Source organism: Taudactylus pleione, unplaced genomic scaffold (assembly GCF_031769625.1).
Source record: "Taudactylus pleione unplaced genomic scaffold, aTauple2 ptg000519l, whole genome shotgun sequence".
Lineage (NCBI taxonomy): Eukaryota > Metazoa > Chordata > Amphibia > Anura > Myobatrachidae > Taudactylus > Taudactylus pleione.
Window position 1 is genome coordinate 1,638,972 of NW_028284921.1, and position 22,001 is coordinate 1,660,972.

Here is a 22,001-nt window from a genome sequence, read left to right on the forward strand (position 1 = left end):
GGTACTTGCCTGCATGCGTCGCAGGTAAGTACTGACTGTCGGGATGCCTCTGTCTGTATTCTGACCGCCGGTTCATTTGAGCCTTTTTATTGTTGTAGTACCTTTCTGTACATTTACTCAAGGGTGCACTACCATCACTGTTCTATATTCAGTTGTCAGCAGTTTGGTTGGTTGATCTCCTATATAGTAATTGTTTGGTTCTGTGCCATATCCATACTATCCTTCCTTGTGCACAATGCAATCACACAGGTCTCAAAACGTTCTTCAGTCACATAAGATAGTGTCTCCATATCTTGGAAATTCAGAGACTCAGAAACAATGTTAAGAAGACAAGAATCTCAATTTAATAATGGTTTAGTTCAAAACCAGACATAGACAACTGCCACTAGAAAATAAATTATCCCCAATTACGGTCCCAGAGGCTGCTTTTACATTGGTTGGTAGCGTTGTATAATGGGCACTAGACTAAGTGCTGCATTAAGTACTAATTAGATGAAGCTGTGCTGTGTTTAGTTAATTGTCCTTTAAAGAAACAAACCATCAAACTAACCATGTCCACAGTTCTTTTAGCGGTAAAAGTTCATGTCCTCATTCTCAATGTCCACAGCTGATTTTAGGGTTATTTAAGTTGTCTATTGAAAACGCATGGTTGATATGCCGATTGTCGACATTCAGTGTCAACATTCTGGCAGTGTTGACACTTGACATATGGACATTCTGAATGTCAAAATGTTCTACAACACCCTTCTAACGGTATGCAGTCGGAATGCCGACCGTCGACATCCCGGCTGTCTAATCCCGGCAAGGGTCTAATGACAGACGTCGAAATCCTGACGCCTGTCATATTACCTACGCCGAGAGCCCGACGCCGGCATCCCCATCGAAGGAAAGCTGGGCGCGGACAGCTGTGTGTGTGTGTGTGTGGGGTTTAGGTTAGGGGCTCCTGGGGGGGACTTAGGGTTAGGCTAGGGGACGGGGGGATTAGGGTTAGGCACCCCCTGGGAGGAGGTTAGGGGTTAGGCACCCACCCGGGAGACTTGGGTTTAGGCAGCGGGGACGGGGGGGGGTTAGGTTTAGGCACCCATAAGGGAGGGTTGAGGGGGGTGGGGTTAGGTTAGTGGTACTTACGTGCGGCCAGCAGTAAATCATACTAATTCCCTTCTAACTATAGTACAGTGTGTAGAGCAAAAGCATCCATGCGTGGGAGGTATGAGCATTGTTTCATAAAGAGGAGAAATAAAAACATGCATTATGCACCTCTATATGCCAAGTGTATACACTGAATAAAGCTGCAAATGTGGGCACTATATTCATTCAGTGTATTCCTACTAAGCAAGCACTTTTGACAAAGCAGCTATATACACTGAAGTGCCAAAAGTCATGGGATAGCAGTATTTAAAGGTAATGGTAGATGGCGTCACCATACTGTGACAACTTGGAAATGCCCAGACATGCATCAGTTGTAATCTGACATCTGAGGCTGCTCATGGCAGGCCGACTTGAATTATCAGAGTTCGAACGGGACATGATAGTGGGTGCTCGACAGATGGGACATTCCATTTCCGAAGTTGTGCAAACATTCAACTTTTCTCGATCTATGGTGTCATGTGTGTACCGGGAATACTTAATGGAAGACAGTGCAGTGGCCGATCATGGATGCTTAATTCTGGCCAGACGCCGCTCATTGTCTGTGGTAACAGAATAGTGACACTGGCTCAAATTACATCCACATTCAATGCAGGACGCATATACAGCAGGTCAGTTCAGCGTTCTTTAGCTTCTATGAGATATGGGAGCAGAAGACCCACCAGAGTGCCCCAGTTAACGGTAAGGCACCGAACACAGCTCCTCACTTTGGCTTGTAACATTGCTGGAGGACTGGCAAGATGTGGCATGGTCCGATGAGTCCTCTAGTTGGACTCCAGTTGTCAACAAGGCACTGTGCAGGCTGGTGGTGGTTCCATAATGGTGTGGGGTGTGTTCACGTGGCATGGGTTGGGAGTCCTACATGATACTAGGCATCTATCCCATGATTTTTGGCACTTTAGTGTATGGAATATAAAGTTGTCCTGTCTAATGTATAAAAAAATACTAGTGTACTGTATCTTCACTTGTAATCTTAATAGATGGGACACATTGGCAGAGGTTCCTATACTTCGCCTTTACAGTCCAGGTATTAAGGATATCCATACTTGAGTCCAGATGGTTAAATCAAATTGACTGAGGTACTAATTAAGTTACCTGTGCTCAAGCATGGATATCCTTAAAACGTGGACTGTAATGGTGGAGTTTGGGAACCTCTGCCTTAGTGTAATGTGACTGTGTTATAATCGTTTTATCTATTTAAGAGTGCCTATGTTCTGGGTGCTGTAAGTATGTAAGACCTTGAGTAAAGTACATATCTTTGGTGTCATTATACTTGGGATGAATTAACCCAATTGACAATGGATGTCAGTATCTGGGGTTTCTCTAAGTGTTCTCGCTAATTTTATTTTTTTCCTATAAAATAGATATCATTCAATATGGGATGAAGAAATGTTTAAATTGGCCTGCTAATAAAGGTGTAAAAACCTTCAAGTCATTAAGTGGTTACAATATAAACATTTTCAGTTCCCCTGACCTATCATCCGTGATGGTGTGACAGTTGCTTAGTCTTTGGTCTGGTACAATTGCATTGAAATTTTGAAGCCGGCAACGCCGTTACCGGTGTTTATTAATAAAACAGGCACCTTGAAATGTATTGCAGGTCTGGTGAGAATTGGTCTCGGTCAGCAAATATGTTACAAGGACTGGTTAGATCCAAATTTTGAAAAAAGTGATTTGTCCTTTAAATCCCTGGGGTTTTGGCCACCTACATTAGTAAAACAGAGCAAGCTACAGAACTTGGAGTCTAAAAATGTTTGGTCATTTTAGGCTGGTGAATCTGTTATGAGATTAACTGCAGGTGGTTCCTGGGTGTCATTTCTGCACATATTTATTTTTATATATTTTCTTTATATTTGGGTACTTTTTGTCTTTTCATGGTTTTTATGCAGTGCTGTAAAGTATCCTGAACAAATAGTGGGAAAATCCAAAATGCTCAGTGTTAGCCATGACTATATTAGTCTGTTTATTGCATTGGAAGCTGATGCACTTTTTTTTTTTACACTTAAATTCTTTTGCCCGGATACAGGACCTGTCTGCCTGCCAATAAAGGGCTTACTGCTGCCCCTACATAGAGCTCTCTGTTAATATAAAATTTGGAAAGAGTGATGTCATAGTTGGACAGATACATTTTAATCAGAACTGAACCCATTCTAAACTAAGAACGACATATCCATATAAGACTAATAATAATAATAAAGCTTTACTGATGCAGTGTTTTAGTCAAGTTGCCCATTTCTTAATCCCGGTCCTTCTAGAAAGGAGTTAAGTCAGATCAAATGAGACCTTTTGCTCATTGAAAAATGTCCACCTTGGATTAATGACTTAACCCTTTCTTTGCCATGGATTCATCCTAAGTTTTCAACTCCGACATCCCCATCATTTTCTGCTGTTTTGAGCTGCATCAAGTTAACCAAAGATGAGCCGGGATTTCTGCTTACGTACCAGATATATATATTTATATATTTCCACAAAGTACAAACTCCCATCTAGGTATAGTCTTGCTGGGGTCAGAAATGCAGGAGATGCTCCAAATGTATAAATTTATACCAAAGCTGCACTCGCCTATACACCTACCTTTTACTGAATATACAGTGGCAAACGCAGGATTTCTAGAGGGGGCTCTCTAAATGCTTGATTTTAGAGTGAGTGTGGACAGTCCATGAGGAGGGCATAATTAGCACTTAATTAGCTTTACTATGCGTCATACAAAGTATATTGTGTCTCTTAATTCCAGCATATACAGGACCAGCGATCACAGTAAACCATTAAAGGTGACAGTAGGCCATCCTGCTTGAGCTGAATGTTTTTATTTCAGATGTGGGCACCATTCCAGAGTATTAGAGCAAGTCTGGGGGAGCAGCAGAAGAACCTAGTAATGCCCTGAACATACATGTACATATTGGTCGCTAGCAGTACACCCCTGACAGTGCATGTTTTCCTGATCTCCTAGTTGGTGCACAGGTGTATTGATTACTGGCTGACATATGTTAAAAGATTCACAGGTGGCGTAAATAATTTTATTTGCGATACTGAGAATTTTACTAGTGCTGCATGTTATTCTATTATATTTCTATTTTTATTGTGGTCATGGTGTGGGAAGGAGAGGGAGGTTTCCAGGCAACCTTAAACCCCCCTGTGTTTGCCTATGATATACTAGAATTGGTCTGAGAGTTCATGAGGTCCACAATGGAAAGATAAGAGTGAATGGTGATGTGGGACAGACATTTGTTGCATGCTAGCGTACTGTGTTCCTGTAGAAAGTAACTGCACAAGTAAATTATTTAGCAATATATCTGATTGTGTATTATAAGATCCTGTGCAAAAAATTTGCTAATTGTGAATCTGTGTTAGGTTTGCAGAAATAAGCCAACAGCATTCAGGTTTCTACATTACGAAGACAATTATTATTGAATTAATACTACAAAAAAGTTGGATGTTTGTTTCATATAGAGGTGCTGACCACACACAAGGGCTGATTCTGAATTGGAAGCAAAGCAAAAAAATGAAGTTGCTTTGCACGTGGACAAACCATGTTGTGATAATATATTTATTTATTTGCATGCAGTGTAAATACTGCCTGCTTTTGCATGTAGTCCACAAATGCTGGACAGCTTGATTTTTACACTGCATTTTAAAATTGAGTTTGGATGCGCCCCCCTCACATGTTATACATCTGTCCCACCTGCCATGTAAGATTTTTTTTTTTTTTTTTTCTTTTCTCCCAACTCTGTATCGGTCCCATAATGCGTTGCTGTTGTATATTCTGTTGACATTGGGCTATGGGTTACGGGTGGCTGGTGGTTAGTGGTTATGGGTGGCTGTAGGACTGTAAATGATCATAAAGTCTGAAGAGATTATAGGCATGTTAGTGCATTAGGGAGGAAAATATCTTCTATTAGTAATGATTAATTCAACTACTGCTGAAATAACTGGATATGTGAACTTTTGTGTAAATGTAAGGTCATTGACGGCAGGTAATCTAAATGCCTTTTGTTATGTTCTGTTGATGTACTGCTCAGCCTACACAGGTCAGTAGTAGTTTTAATTACTCAGGAAGCCTGAGGTGACCTTTGTAGTTTCAGTAGTATGTACACCGATCGGCCATAACATTTAAACCACCTGCCTAATATTATGTAGGTCACCCTCATGCCGCCAAAAGAGCTCTGACCCGTTGAAGCATGGACTCCACAGACCTCTGAAGGTGTCATGTGGTATCTGGCACCAAGATGTTACCAACAGATCCTTTAACTATTTGCCTGGCGTGGTCGCATCAGATGCAACCACACCAGGCTGGGCTTTTCCTGACATGGTCGCATCTATCCCACTGGGCAGCAGTCGCCCCCTTCAATTTGTTCCGCCACAGTGATCGGGTAGCCCGATGGCACCCCCACCCGGTGGTAGCATAGCAGCCGAGACTGCACTGTAAACAGAACAGCCGCAGCTCATGGTAGTCACGGCTTCTATTCTGCTGCGTCTCGATCACTGTGGCCAGCAGTGATTGGGCAGCCCATAGGCCCCATCCTGCTGGCTTCAGTGCAGACTGATCTGCACTACAAGCACTGCAGCCGCTCCTCTGGCCCCAGTGTGTCTCGATCACTGCTGGCCGCAGTTATCAGGCAGTGAGGTGTCATCCTACACAGCGGCCCCTCTCCCAGCCATTACCGCAGCCTCACCCGCCACCTTCCCCTATGTCCTATACGTCATATCTATCTATCTATCTATCTATCTATCTATCTATCTATTTCTACTTCAGGGTCCATAGGGTATCCACAGGATACCTTGGGGTATAGGTGTGACGTCAGTCGCAGGGCACCAAAGAGTTAAGCTTTCAGCCTCCCAGGATGCACTAGGTCCCCCTCCTATACCCCGCCCCCGGGCCAAGGCACCTCAGTTTAGTTTGGTGCCCAGCCGGCGTCGGGTGCACCTGTCGGAGTGAGGGCTAGAAGAGCCCCTGAAGCTTTCTTCAGTGCAGCTGTGGCTGCACATCTGGATGTACAGCATGGACAGTCAGTCCTGACGTCCATGCTGTCTTCCCTACACCTCCGCCGGTACCAGAACGCCGGTACCGATCCGGGGATGCTGGTGAGCATCTGGGGTCACAGCTAGCGGTGACCCCAGATGTTCCGGACCATGGCCGGATCCAAAGGGGACAAAGGTAAGCAGCGGGGTCCCGCGGTGGGTCCCCGCTGGTCACATGGTCCTAAGTCCCCAGGCAGGGGGCTCCCTGGGGACTGGCTGCAGCGTGGAGCCAGGTACTGAACCTGCGCTTTCCACTACCCCCTGGGACAGCGGACCGCAGCAGAGCGGTAGCGCTGCGGCGTCCCAGGGGTTAAATGCATGCCAGGGGAGCGCGCCTTCCCTGTCTCACAGCCGGCGCCTCCCCCGCTGCACACAGCCCTCTCTGCACTGTGCTGACTGGTCCTGTGTCAGCGCTCCTCCCCCAGGCCAGCTTCTCTCTGCTCCTCGGCGGCCATCTTCTCTGCAACGCATGGCGAACGCTGCTGGAAGCCTGGAAGGAAGCATCGTGGTCTGGGTCCCCCCGCATACCTCTCCTCCGCTGTGGCTCAGGTCTGTGTATGCAGCGCTGTGTCCTACCAGGCCCTGTGTCTGTGTAGTTGAGTGATCAGCGCTGTTAGTGCAGGAATTGTTATTTCTCTGCATTGTATGTGACTGTGCTAGCGCTGCTGCCTGTAACTTTATCTTCTCAAAACTGTCAGCTTTATTACTGTCCCTGTTCTTTCTGCTAAAGCCCTTGCAGTGCGGTGCTGCAGGGTGGTCTCTCGCCTATTTAATACTTAATTGGTGAGAGAGGTCACATACGTGGTGCCATCATGTCTGAAAGTGATTTTCCCCTCCGGCTACAGTGTACCACGTGCAAAGTACCGTGCGCGGAGGGCCTTTGCCGGCAGTGTTTGTCCATGGCGCGGCCTATTACGGTTACAGCACCGGTACAGGAGCCGCCCTGGGCTTGTTTCGCTCAGGCGTTAACAGCTTTAGTGGGCCAGTTAGCTCCGCAGCCCGCGTTTACTCCGATGGGTTTGTCCCAGCAGTCTGTGGTGTCGTCACCCATGTAGGGGTTCCCATGACAATTGGTGGTACCCCACAGTCTCCCTATTTCCCCGCTCCCGGGTTCTCAGGAGCCAGCGTGGGTTAAATCCCTGATGAGTTCTGTACAGCACTTGTCGGATGTGTTGCAAGGGGAGACTGTGATGCGGCCTCATAAAAGGCCGGTGGCGTCTCTGTCCGCTCCTTATGAGGATGACGAAGGGACGTCTGATGATGGGGAGATTCTGGATCCTTACGATCAGGAACCTCTCCATACTAAGGACGCTGATGCTAAGTCCAAAGTATATATTCCTGGACTTATTCAGGCGGTCTGCACAGCCTTGGTGATTGAGGACGAAGTTCCCCCAGCGGCTAAATCTAAGTATGCCTTTTTCAAAGATGTGAAGGGCGATGCCACAGTCTTTCCTCTTTCGGGTCAGTTGGTGGACCATTTAGAGGAGGCGTGGAAACAACCTGGCAAAAGATACCAGCCGCAGAGACGCCTGGCGGTGGCTTATCCGTTCGCGGATAATTATTTTGCTAAGTGGGAATCCCCTCCACAGGTGGATTCTCACGTGACCCGTCTTGTCCGTAGTGCCACATTGCCGATGCCATCCATGTCCTCCCTTAAGGATGCTACGGACCGCAAGGTAGAAATCTGCCTGAAGTCCGCTTATTCCCTTGCAGGGGGGGCAGCACGGCCGGCTATGGCCATTTGCTGGGTTGCCAGAGCGATGGAGCGCTGGGCGGATTCATTAGAGGCTTCTTTTGATTCCGACTGTCCGGCCGAGCAGGCGGAGTTGATTGGCAATCTCCGTGATTCGGCCACCTACATCAACGAGGCGGCTCTAGACATTAGTACTCTGGTGTCTAGAATTTCTTCAGCAGCGGTAGCTGCTCGTCGCACCTTGTGGCTGCGATCCTGGAAGGCGGACGCAGATTCCAAGAAAGGTCTGGAAGCGTTGCCGTTTACCGGAGAAGTTCTCTTCGGTCCGGATCTGGATAAGATTGTGGCCACGCTGGCGGCAGCCAAATCTGCTTGTCTACCGTCGGCCGCTGCTCCTTCTGGTTCTGGACCATTTGGTCATCTAGGGCCCAGGGCAGGCCCAAACCACAGTCGTTTCCTCGACAGGCTGGCCCTAAGAAATCGGTCAAGCCCCGGAAGCAGGCATGGAGTACCAGACGTCCGGCCCCCAAGCCAGATGACAAGCCTGCGGCCTGACGGTCCGGGCCTCCCTTTGGGGGATCCCAGGGTGGGAGGCCGCCTGCTGCAGTTCTCCCGGTGTTGGTCGTTCACTACGACAGACACTTGGGTTCTGGAGGTGGTCTCCCACGGGTACGCCCTCTCCTTCCGGCACAGACCCCCGGCTCGATTCTTCACCACGGGTCTACCATCAGACCGGAACAAGGCTACGGAGCTGCGGAAGGTATTGCACACTATGCTCCAGGCTGGAGTTATAGTGCCTGTTCCATTCTCCCAGAGGGGCCAGGGTTTCTATTCAAATCTTTTTTTGTTACAGAAACCCAATGGGTCATATCGTCCGATAACCTCAAAGCACTCAACAAGTCTTTGCGGGTACCGAAGTTTCGGATGGAGACCCTACGGTCCATCATTCTGGTGCTGGAACCTGGGGACTACATGGTGTCATTGGACATACAGGACGCTTACCTGCATGTCCCTATTCTTTTGCGCCATCAAGAGTTCCTTCGGTTTGCAATCCGCAGCGACCACTTCCAATTTCGGGTGTTACCTTTTGGCCTGGCGACAGCACCACGTGTTTTCACCAAGGTGATGGCGGTCATGGCGGCTTCTCTGCGGCTGCAAGGAGTCCGCATGTTGCCGTACTTGGACGACCTGTTATTGGTGGCAGGATCTCCAGAGCTCCTGTTACACCACTTGGACCTGACCATTGCACTGCTGCAACGGCACGGCTGGCTAATCAACTGGCAGAAGTCCACTCTAATCCCGTCTCGGAGGATTCTGCATCTTGGAGCCTTATTGGACTCGTGACAGCAAAGGATCTTCGTGACGGAGGACAAGATCTCTGCTTTACAGTCAAGGGTGCGCAGTTGTCTGCACAGCCGCCGGGTGTCCTTACACTCGGCGATGAGGTTACTGGGCTCCATGGTGTCGGTGTTCGACATGGTGGAATACGCCCAGTTTCACTCCAGACCTCTGCAGCACCTGATCCTGTCCAAGTGGAACGGGCTGCCTCAGTCTCTGATGTTCCAGACGATTGTGCTCACCCCGGAGGTTCGCCTGTCCCTTGCGTGGTGGTTAAAGACGACCCACCTCAACAAGGGACGTCCGTTCTGGGTTCCAAATTGGGTCCTGTTGACAACGGACGCCAGTCTTCGGGGCTGGGGAGCAGTTTCGGGTCCACACTTGTTCCAGGGCAGGTGGACGCCGACAGAAGCGGAGTTTCCAATAAATATCTTGGAACTCCGTGCGGTCTTCAATGCTCTCCTGCAGGCACAGCGGTTTCTCCAGGGTCACCCGGTGCAGGTCCAGTCGGGCAACGCTACCACCGTGGCCTACATAAACAGGCAAGGAGGAACTCGCAGTCGGGCGGCTCTCGTAGAGGTCTCTCGGATCCTGGTTTGGGCGGAGCGCAATCTTCCGGCCATATCAGCGGTCTTCATCCCGGGAGTGCTAAATTGGGAGGTTGACTTTCTAAGTCGCCAGGACGTTCATCCAGGGGAATGGTCCCTGCACCCGGACGTTTTTCAACTACTGGTGGACAGGTGGGGTCTTCCAGAAATCGACCTCATGGCGTCCCGGCACAACAACAAGTTGCCGGTGTACGGGTCTCGCACAAGAGACGAAGGGGCGTCTCTGGTGGATGCTCTGTCCGTCCGGTGGACGTTCCGGTTCGCATACCTGTTCCCTCCAGTCTCCCTTCTTCCACGGGTAATCCGGAAATTCAAACAGGAAGGAGGGACGCTCCTGTTGATAGCTCCCGCGTGGCCCAGACGGCACTGGTTCTCAGACCTTCAGGGTCTGTCCGTGGACAGTCCTCTGCGGTTGCCGCTACGACCGGACCTTCTGTCTCAGGGTCCTTGCCTTCACCCGGACCTGACTCGGCTGTCTTTGACGGCGTGGCTGTTGAGACGGCCATGCTGAGGTCCCGGGGGTTTTCCAGCTCTGTGGTGCGTACCATGTTACGAGCTCGGAAACCGTCTTCCGCGAGGATATACCATCGCGTGTGGCATACGTTCTTCCAGTGGTGTCGACCGAGAGGTTATGCACCGCGGGAGTTTCGTCTGTCTCGGATTCTCGCCTTCCTGCAAGCGGGACTAGATCACGGGCTTCGCCTTGCTTCTTTGAAGGTACAGGTTTCGGCCCTATCTGTCTGGTTTCACCGTAGGATTGCTACAATCCCGGATGTGCGCACCTTTATGCAAGGTGTTCTCCGTATTCAGCCACCCTTTGTTCCACCTGTGGCGCTTTGGGATTTGGCTGTGGTCCTGAGGGCTCTCCAAGGACCGCCGTTTGAACCACTGGGCTCAGTGGATATTAAATGGCTAACAGCTAAGACTGTTTTCCTTCTGGCCATTGCTTCGGCCAGACGTGTTTCTGAGTTAGGGGCTCTTTCTTGTAGACCCCCTTTCTTGGTTTTTCATGGGAACAGGGCAGTGCTCCGCACTCGGCCCGAGTTTCTTCCCAAAGTTGTTTCCCAGTTTCATGTTAACGAGGAAATAGTTGTTCCGGCCTTTAACTCACCGGGTCTTTCCGTGGGTGAGGCCTCTTTGGATGTTGTGCGGACCTTAAGGACTTATGTTGACCGCACTTCTTCGTTTAGGAAGTCGGACGCTTTGTTTGTCCTCTATGGCTTCCGTAAAAAGGGTTGGCCTGCTTCAAAGCAAATTTTGGCAGCCTGGATCCGTATGGCTATTTCTGAAGCTTATCTTCATGAAGGCCTACCGGTCCCTCTTTCTCTGAAGGCTCATTCCACTAGGTCTGTGGGTCCTTCGTGGGCAGCTCGACGTGGTGCCTCGGCAGTTCAGATCTGCAAGGCTGCTACGTGGTCTTCTGTCCATACCTTCGTGAGGTATTACAGGTTTGACACCTTCGCCTCTCAGGATGCTTCCTTCGGGCGGCGGATTCTCCTTTCTGCACAGGAGCGTCCCCACCCTTAAAGGATACTGCTTTGGGACATCCCCAAGGTATCCTGTGGATATCCTATGGACCCTGAAGTAGAAAATATGAGATATGGTAAGAACTTACCCTTGTTATCTCTATTTCTACGAAGTCCATAGGGTTCCACAGGACTCCCGCCCTGTCGCACCTGTGCTGCAGATGGGCTTTGCTCTGGTCACCGGTTTTCCGTCTCCCTCTGGTGAGAATGTGATTCTTGTATGTGTCCAGATCTTTGTTCTCTCTCTTCCTTCTCCTCCTCCGACCTATGGCTTGGTAACTAACTGAGGTGCCTTGGCCCGGGGGCGGGGTATAGGAGGGGGACCTAGTGCATCCTGGGAGGCTGAAAGCTTAACTCTTTGGTGCCCTGCGACTGACGTCACACCTATACCCCAAGGTATCCTGTGGAACCCTATGGACTTCGTAGAAATAGAGATAACAAGGGTAAGTTCTTACCATATCTCATTATATATATATATATATATATATATATATATATATTTAGTTATTATGTGTAGTGGAATTAATTCTGGACACATTTAATAAAAAAATGTTTTATTTGATATTTCATATTGTGATATACCTAATCAGTACTTTAATGTTTTTATTTTAATCTATGATGTTTCCACTTAATATTTTAGCATGATTTGTCAGAGAGAGAGAGAGGGGAAACAGAGAAGGGAATGGAGAGATGGAGTGGGAGAGAGAGAGAAGGTTTTGAAATACACTTACCAGCCACTGTCAGTGGTGAAGATGCAGGCTGTCACCAATCACAGCAGGCAGTATGCTGACTGGATCCGGGCGCAGGTTCCACACAACATCCATGCAGGCTCATGTGCTATGTTCAGCACTCAATTCATCCAGACTGTGGCAGCCTTTACAATCAATTCTGAAAGCTAAAATGGCTCTGAATACCTCGAATCATGTTGACTGGTCGCCTGGGAAGAGAGGCAAAGCCATGATGCTTTGTGAGGAAGGGTATGAAGAAATTGCAAAAAGGTTGGACGGTGGGGCAACGAAGTCAGGTGTAAGGAAACTCTGCATAAGGGTTGCGAGCAGTGGATCGACAAAATCTGCTGCAAGAACTGGGAGAAATCACACGCTTAAAATACAAGATGAGCGCAGAATCTGTCGCCTGCCCTGCAGGACCGTCGAAGGTCTGCAAAAGCCATCAACAACATAATGAAAACATCTGGTGTCCAAGTTTGTGACCGAACCATACGAAAAAAACTTTGTGACAATTGTTTTCGAGCTAGGACCTCGAAAATGAAGCCATATCTAAACCGGAAACAGAGGCAGAAACGTATGGGCTCTAGCACACAATGAGTGGACAGAAGAAGCCTGGGACAATATTATTTGGAGCGACGAGACCAAAATCAGCATCTTCGGGAGTGATGGAGTGAAATTTGTTCGGCGTCGGCCTGTGGAAGATCTTTTACCCGAGTGCACCATGGCAACTATGAAGCAGCCAGTGAGTGTGATGGTGTGGGGCAGCATGGCCAGCCATTGTGTGGGACGTTTGGCTCTCGTTGATGGCAATATCAATGCCAAAAAGTATCAAGAAGCAGTGCTGAAGGCGAAACTGTTGCCCACAATTGAGGATTTGCTCAAAATTGACCCACGGAAGTGTATCTTTCAGCAGGATGGAGCGCCATGCTGCACCGCCAACAGTTCCATGGAGTGGTTCGGTGATCACCAAATCACTGTCTTGCCTTGGCCAGGAAATAGTCCGGATTTAAATCCGATAGAAAAGCTGTGGTCAAGGCTTAAAGTGATGGTATCACGAAAAAATCCAAATAACAAGAGAGCTGGTTGAAGCCATAATCCAGGCCTGGTACCACGTGATTTCACCTGAAGATCTGGGACGTCTGGTTGACTCGATGCCTCGACTAATCGAAGCTGTTCTTAAAAACAGAGGATATTCAATGAAATATTAATTTTGTGTATTGCTGAAAATGCATATTTTTTTCTGTAATAACAGCATATCTGTAAAACTGTGGTTTTACTGAATTTTTCACTGGAAATTTGACAAATGACAACTTAAAAATAAATAGTAATGATTATACTTACATATACTTCGATTGGAATATAAATTATAAGTGATGTAAAAATAATGACTAAACGCAAAATTTTAAAAATTTCCTAAAAGTGTCCAGAATTAATTCCACTAGTGTATGTATGTATGTATGTATGTATGTATAAATATATTAAAGTAAGTATAGTAAAGGTTTTTTCTCTATTTTTTTTAAACTATAATATTTTTTTTTCCTTTCAAAACTTTTTCCAAAATTGTCTTTTGTCTTTGTCACATTATGTATATAATAGCTATTTAAACTTGATTTTTGCATATTTTATTTAAAAAATAAAATTTAATCAGGTTTACATTTTTATTATTTACCTAATTTGATAATAAATTAAATTAAATTTTGGAGAAGCTGTTAGGAAAAAAAAAAACATTAGCCAGTTAAGTCCTGTAGTTACGAGGTGGGGCCTCCATGGCTCGGACTTGTTTTTCCAGCACATCCCACAGATGCTTGATCATATTGAGATTTGGGGAATTTGGAGGCCAACTCAACACCTTGATCTTGTCATGTTCCTCACACAATTCCTGAACAATTTTTGCAGTGTGGTTGGGTGAATTATCCTGCTGAAATAGGCCACTGCCCTCAGGTAATACTGTTACCGGTAACCAGTACATTGTAACAAGATAATGTTATTCACTTCACCTGTCAGTGGTGTTAATTTAATGGCTGATCGGTGCATATCAACTATAGTATCCTGTGAGCAGGATAAAGCAATTATCTGGACAGGACATTGATAAACACAGCCTTTCATCTATGTCTGCATACAGTATATATGACCTGAGGATGCCTACCTGGCTCCTAACAGTGCAGGCAGCTTCCGAATAGCAGTCTAACCAAATGATTGACTTCCCCTAAACAGGGATCAAAGACCTCACCATAGTTTATCTGTTTTTTTTTTTTTTTACAGAAGATTGATATTTCTAGAATAGCTAGGATTTCACAAATTGATAGAAAAATATCTGAAGTCTGTATGCTGGACTGGTGTGATTTGTAAACTTTATTTATGGGCCTATACATCAGCAATCACATAATAAAACGAAGATTCAGGGATTCGGCGTTCTGTCCACAAATTTAATGAATCTCCAATACACCAACACATTGCCAATATTTATCAGTGATTCGCACATCATTTTCATCCAAAGATCAAATCTGCGAATCCAGGGTAGCTGAGGGGGGGAGGTACTCATTGTAATTGCCCAGGCTTGTAGGGGGGGCCGGGGCCGCTGCCACCCCCTCCCCCCCCGTTCAGAGTCTCTCCTCTCAGCAGTCCTGCTGAGCTGCAGTGCGGCTAGGGAGGCTGCAGCCACCGAGCAGCAAATCATCTGATTGTTACCATACACTAGCAATCTACAGCCCCGATTGGTCAGTGAAATTCACTATGTTGGACAACCTGATTCACCTATTCCAATCAATTATTGGTTTGAATCAGCGATTAGTGAACCCCCATACACTGCCCCTATTTTGTTTTTACACAATCTTATGAAAAACACAGAATTGCCCCAATTGATGATTGATTATTATGTGACCCATAAAACTTAGGGTTTGGGAGAAATTAGGTAACCGATCGCACCTCCTAGAGCAGTTGTAACTAGATTCATGTAATAGCTTACATACAGAGGCAGCCGCCATGTCCCGTGCGACTCTTCTCGGTCAGAACATCTATTTTTGCCCAATAATGCATCACGAGACTGCGCTTATGCATTTGATATGCGACACTTGGTTACTCCTAAGGAGCATGTTTGGGGGAAACTGATGCTCAGTGCACGCCGAGTCGCATGGGACCTGGTGCGCCAAGAAGAGCTGTTTGGTGTGACTGTAGCAATAACGTATGAGGACACAATTGTAATAGAGATTAATGTGAACATGCCATATTTCATGTAGCTATTACACAGGGGGGCATTATTTACAGTTATTTGTACTTGGGTTAAAGGTTCTGTGGGCAAGCCCTGGTATGGATCCTGGGTTAATTTACAAGCCAGACAGTCATCAGGGACTTGGTTATGACATTACTATGTGGTTGGGAAAAGCTGATAAAAGATATAGGAGCATATTGGCTGTGTCAGACATTGGGGGATCAATTCTAAGTTGATGTCTGGACCTGCATTTTCCTGCCGTGCTGCCCGCCAAAGGACACCAAATTGCAACACTTGTTTGTCTATGTAATCTGTAACCCTCTTTATTTATATCATTTCTGTAACTAATGCTGGGCATACACGGCAAGATAAAATGTCTGTCAGACCGACAGACATTTTATCTGGCCGGCTGCCAGCCGCAGATGTCCGCGGCATACACTGTGAGAGAAATCTCACAGTGTATAGCCCGACATCTGCGCTCCGCCCCCGGGGGAGGAGACATTTCCCTGTTCCTTCCATAGGAAGGAACACAGGAAATGTCTGTCTGTCGGCCGCGCTGGGCATACACTGCCCGATGCGGCCGACAGTTACCGGCTAAATATCGCATCGGACGGGCATGCTGGACAATCCAGCATGCCCGACCGAGCAATATTTAACCCTCGGTCGCCCCTTTTGTGGCTCCTTTTGTGTATGTATGGGAGTAGTGCGGTGTATGGTATAACATGAAGAGAGAATATTCATTGTGAGTTTTTTATTGGACTCTGCCCTCACTACATCAGGATTTAGGGATCTGCGGGATTACAGTCCTGACAATAGTGTAATACCAGTACCAGAATGATAGTCATATGGTGCATACACACAGTCAGATATACGATTGAACGATTTCTGACTGCATTAAAATGAATGGAATCGTCCAAATCTGACTGCAAACACATCAGATGTCTGATATCGTTATCTGACAAGCGGGAACGCGCATCGTTCATCTGACAAACATGTCAGATATGTCAGATTTTCCTTCAGATATGAACGATTTTTAAAATTGTTATTGTACAGATCTGAAGGAAAATCTGACCGTGTATGCACCCATAGTCTCTGGCCTAACCAGGGACAAATCAGGAATACAGAGTAGGGTACCAGGCAGAGAGGGATCTATGTACTAAGCCTTGGGGGTATATTTACTAAAGTGAGATTCTTTAGAAGTGGAGATGTTGCACATAGCAACCAGTCAGATTCTACTTAACAGTTATCTAGCACCTTCTAGAAGATGATGACTAGAATCTGGTTGCTATGGGCAACATGTCCACTCCTAAAGTAAATATACTAAAGAGAGAGAAAGTGAAGAGAGAGCAAGTACCAAAAATCGGCTCCTAATTGTCATTTTAGAGGCTGTTTGAAAAATTACAGGAGCTGTTTGGTTGGTACTTTACCACTCTCCACTTTAACTATCTCCAAGGCTTAGTACACAGACCCCATAGTTTGATTGGCTCAAGGCTGTTTTATCTCTTGTAAAAGTTCTAGCAGACTCATTGGGTCTCATGGTAGCAGTTTGCAAAATGAAGAAATGCAGTACGTACTGTGCAGTACTGTTGATTAGTGGAGCCGATGGACGGAATCCCGACCGCCGGCTTCCCGACTGTATAATCCCGGCAAGGGTTAAATGACAGGCGTTGAAATCCCGACGCCTGTTATTTTCCTTACATCGGGAGACCGACACCCGGCTTACCGATCGAAGGTAAGCCGGGGACGGGCGCAGACAGCTGCGCGCGTGGGGGGGGGGGAAGGGTTAGGTTTAGGGTTCCCGGGGGGGGGGACTTACAGTGAGGCACCCCCCCTGGGAGGCTAGGTTTAGGCTAGCGGATGAGGGTTTAGGGTTAGGCACCCCTGGGGGGCAGTTAGGGTTAGGCACCCTCCCGGGGCACTCAGGTTTGCCGGCGGGGAAGGGGGGGGTTAGGTTTAGGCACTTAGAGGGGGGATTAGGGTTAGGCACCTCTAAGAGAGGGTTAGGAGGTAGAATAGGTTAGTTAATACTTACCTGGGGACGATCAGGATTTTCATCCTTGTCGGGCTGCCGCTGTCAGGGTTTGAACCGCCGGCCATTCATACTGAATCCGTCACACCTGTTTGTCTTCCCTACCCTTTTAGAATGTAAGCGCTTACGAGCAGGGCCATCTACCCTCTTGTGCTTCTCCCTACTTTACTTTCATCTACTTCTTACTCCCCACTAGGGCACCTAACACTTGGTTGCTTATGCTCGACTGCTTTTGTGGGTGTTATGGTCGCTAATGTAGCAATGTATATTATTCCATGTCCTTGTACTGTATTGTATTGTATTGTATTGTATTGTACTGTAAAGCTTTGGTCACCTATTTGTTTTACATATATTGTAAGGTGCTACGGAACACTTGTGTCGCCATATAAATAAATGATATCCAGCATTGTACGAAGTGCTTTATGGGAACTAAATAAGCTGCTGTATAATATTCTGCTCCATGGTAAATTGCACATGCTCATACTGAGATTATGGAATAATTCACTTGTCATACAAGTCTTGCAAGGTGCCTGTGTAATGCAGGACACTTGGCAGACTGTCATAAAAAGAATGTGTCCAGAGACTTTTATAATATGTTACAGTTGCAGTTTCCTTCCTTCCTTAGCTGCTGGAATCACAGTACTGTACTTTAAATGGCTCGGTCTCCTCAGCTATGATCACAGTAAATAGGACAGGGGCAATATATTTTGATATTCTTACTATTTGTTGTCTAAAGTTTACTAAAGCAGTTCCAGTTATCAGGGTTTCCCAATTGGCATATTATTGGGAGGAGGGTTGGGAGAACGCTTCCAGCAGAGTTGGATGACATAGGCAGTGCTGGAGTGATGACTGTTTCCATGCCAGAACCAGCTGTTTTTTCTAGTTCCCAACAATTAGATTGGAATCTCGCCTTGTATTTCATTCCAGTCCAAAGGGAAAATTCCCACCACACCTTAACAACAAAAACTGTGTAGCCTATGTGCTGTATACTAAATAAATTAAATGCCGGGTAGTGTCTGTATTCTATACCAGATGTAGGCAAGCTGTTGTTTTTTTTTTAGTTGTTGTTGAACTGCAAGTGCCAGCGTGCCCTGCTTTCCATCTGGTGCTCTCCATAGGCTGGCAGGTCAGCTTGTAACTTGTAGCTCCACAGCAATCTGAGAGCAACAGACTGTTGATGCGGAATCTATACTACTAATAATAATACAATAGAATGTGGACACTACTGTAAATTACATAATTGTGATTCATTTTGCTGTATTATTAATCACCTAATCTGTACAAACACAAGCAGAGATCCAGTCAATAGATCTAAACTAAAAAGGCTGACAGTGTCTAGATAGACACCAAATGGCAGACAAGGACAAAGGGTCGACCGGTACAAAAGGTCGACATAGATGAAGATAGACACAGGAGCGTAACTAGATCTAGGGAGACCCATAGCAAACTTTTCACTGCCCCCCCCTCCACACTCCCCCCTTCCACGACTTACCCCTGCTCTGTGGTCGTCATACTTCAGCGTGTGCTGTGCAGGGCAGGCACATCTCTTCTCCGGGTTGGCTTTGTCTCTCCTCACTGACTGATGCTGGGAGGAGGCGTGCGAGGAGAGACGGAGGCGGAGATGACCAGGAGAGCAGATATGCCTGCCCTGCGCAGCACACTGCTGAAGGATCATGTGACCATGGCTTGCTTGCCAGTATAGGTAACGTAGGTGCAGGGGGTGGCCTGGGCCCGATAACAGCAGCACCTACTGTAGTTATGCCAGCGGTAGCAACGTTATTTACCTCTTCCCGTTGCCATCTTCGGCGCATGTTTGGTCTGAGGTCATGCATTGGCAAAGCTGCTGGGAAGGCAGTGGAGAGATCCATAGGTAGGAGTGGGGCAACGAGAACAAACGCCATCTAAAGATGGCGCTCGTTCTCGCTGGCAAATTCCGAAAACTTAAAGTTTTCTGAGTTTGCTGAATATCAGGCGGTCCTATCGGACCTCTGATGATGAATGGCCCGTTAACGTAAATGTGCAGAAAATAGCTTTTTTACATGGTTACAGGCCATTTTAGTGATGATGAATAGGTGCTTGGCAGGGGCATAACTAGGTATTTGAAGGCCCCATAGAAAAGTTTTTAAGGGCCCCTATGTACCACACATTTGGGCATCCTGAAAACTGTCTTAGGGATGCCAGGGCACAGACCCCAATTCTAGTACAATTTGGGGAAAACCTTGACATATAGTAACCCTATGATTAGACTGTATGTACTGAAAAGTATAGAACTCCCAACAAAAGGGATTGAGTTACTATAATTAGGTGCCACTGGAGACAATGACCATTTTCGCTAGGAATTTTCGGCTTCCACTGTAGCCATCAGGAGAGTTATGTCTTCTTCCTAGGGAAGATTGGAGCACATCACCCAAACCATGGCCACATACGTGATGTTGTTCCTACTGGAACATGGCCAGATTGTCAACACAGTGAAAATTCATCTTGTACATACTCAGTTGTATTTATTTGAAGTACAAATAGCAAGCACTGAATGAAGTTCCCCTACCAGTGTTAGTTGGGGCCACCCTGTCACCTACACATCAATGTAAGAAAGTAGGGTAGTCAAAAGTTATTAAAACCAGAGGAGAAATGACGCATCATATACAGCACTCCAATTAATATCATTGTTGACTACATGGACCACAAGTAAATAATGCTTCTTAGATGATTATCAACTCTAAATTCTCTCACATTTCCATATCCTGCTTAAAGTGGGAACAATCGCCATGACTGTAAAGGAATTCTGTTCATAATGAACTTCTTATATTGCAAGACCCTTCCCTTCAAAGTTTGAAAAGTGTCTTGAAATATGGTCTGTGTATTGTTGGTGGACAAATTTGGCAGAGTGAATAGGCAAAGACATGAAAATGGCCTATGATTGGCAGTGGGTGACTCACAACCCCTTTTAGGGTGCTGACCATGTAGAGATATAGAGAGATTTGCTGTGACCCTGGGGCCCTTTATTTGCACCTTGGGCAGTTTATATACAGCGACATGGTTTGCATTTCTTTCTCTGTGTGTTTTATATATTAATTTGTCTTAATAAACCCTTCTTTAATTTTTTTATTTTTCTGGACTTGATGTAATCATTTTAAATTCTATAATATCTTGTAATATTTCACTGTCCTATACCATTTAAATTTGTAAGCCTGATCATCATCAAAATTGCATTGCACAAACATGCCAGAAACACATTGAAACCTATATTTTTTTATTAACCAATTTTAAATCTTTTAATCTTTTTATAAACTATTTTTAATGCACAAGACACACATTGTCTAAATATTTTGGATAACCATTGCTTTTATTTTGTATTCTTGTATAATCCAACTCTGGATTAGTACTACTCTTTATGTTGGTCTGTTATTGTGATTGTAATTTTTGTTGTTGAAAAATTGATTTTTGGAAATTGCTATGAACATAGATAAAAACTCTGAGCAACAACGCATTTGCATATTTCACTTCACTAGAATGTATACTGTAATCAGCAGGACCCGCTTTCATTATGTTGCATTGTTTGTTACTGTGTTGCTAATCCTAATGTCACTTTTTATTATAAATTATAATTAAAAAGTAAAATAAAATAAAAAACATTTTCTTATACCACATTTGTGACTATTTTTTTTTTAATGCAGGTTGTTGAATGCAATTAAACCAGGACTTATTAAGAAGATCAATAGGCTACCAACACCCATTGCAGGATTGGTAAGGGCAGTTTTATGTGATTTCATTATTTTGTTCCTGTAGAGTGAGTGAGACTTGTATTCTGAGTGGCGGGTCCAAAGTCATATTATCATTCATTCCTAAATAATGTGTATTGAAATGTTGGAAATTAAAAGTAATGTCTTTTTAGAACCACATAGACCCCATGTTCACATAAATTCCAACCAAAATGCAAATATATTTACTGTATGCTAAGATATTGCTCAATGATTACCTTAAATTGTTTGATTCACAAACTTGAATTTGGAAAAATATTTTTTTTTTTTACAAAAAGGCTGGTGGAGATGCGGTCACCAGCAGAATCCACAATATCTCATGTTTACTTTATTTAAATATTTCACTTAAAAGGATATGTTTTAGGTGTAAAATCAAGGCTCTGTGTTTATCGTCCAATTTCACACAACTGTATTTAACTGAAATTTTTATAATTTTTTTTTTGTAATTGAGACTAAATACATCAACAATACAGAAAACAATAATTGTATACAGTATATATGATAAAGAACAGATATAATTAAAAAGTTACATTAAACGTGTCTTAAGCTTGGTACACATTATGTGATCCGTCTTACGGTATATCATTCCGATGCGTATCGGAACGATATATCGTGCAGATCGCATAGTGTGTGTGCCCAATCGTGCGTGCCCACGGGTCGTTCATCGCATCGTCCCATCTGCTGTGCTGCACAGCAAATGGAACATGCACATGGAACAACTCATTGCGCCGTTGTACACCACTTCATGCAATGTGTACGGACGATGCGATCTATCGTTCCATCGGATTGTCCTGTCTGCTTGGTACACAATCGCATAGTGTGTACCCAGCCTTAGAAAGCTAAAGCATACACATATTGTGATAGCGGATATATTTTATTAGCTTATTTCACTGATACTGCAAGGGATAAACCATGGTGCCCACCTATAAAACCATGTATCCCACAAAC

General features: G+C 45.5%; 1 protein-coding gene across 5 annotated transcripts in view; it reads left to right on the forward strand.

The window, feature by feature from the left end:
• The window catches only part of LIMCH1 (LIM and calponin homology domains 1), a 265,674-nt gene that overhangs the window by 121,064 nt on the left and 122,609 nt on the right, over positions 1-22,001 (forward strand). For all 5 annotated transcript variants that reach the window (XM_088450569.1, XM_088450571.1, XM_088450570.1 and 2 more), the window contains exon 3: positions 20,970-21,039. In XM_088450569.1, coding sequence (XP_088306695.1) covers positions 20,970-21,039 — 70 coding nt within the window. The remainder of the gene's footprint in view (positions 1-20,969; positions 21,040-22,001) is intronic.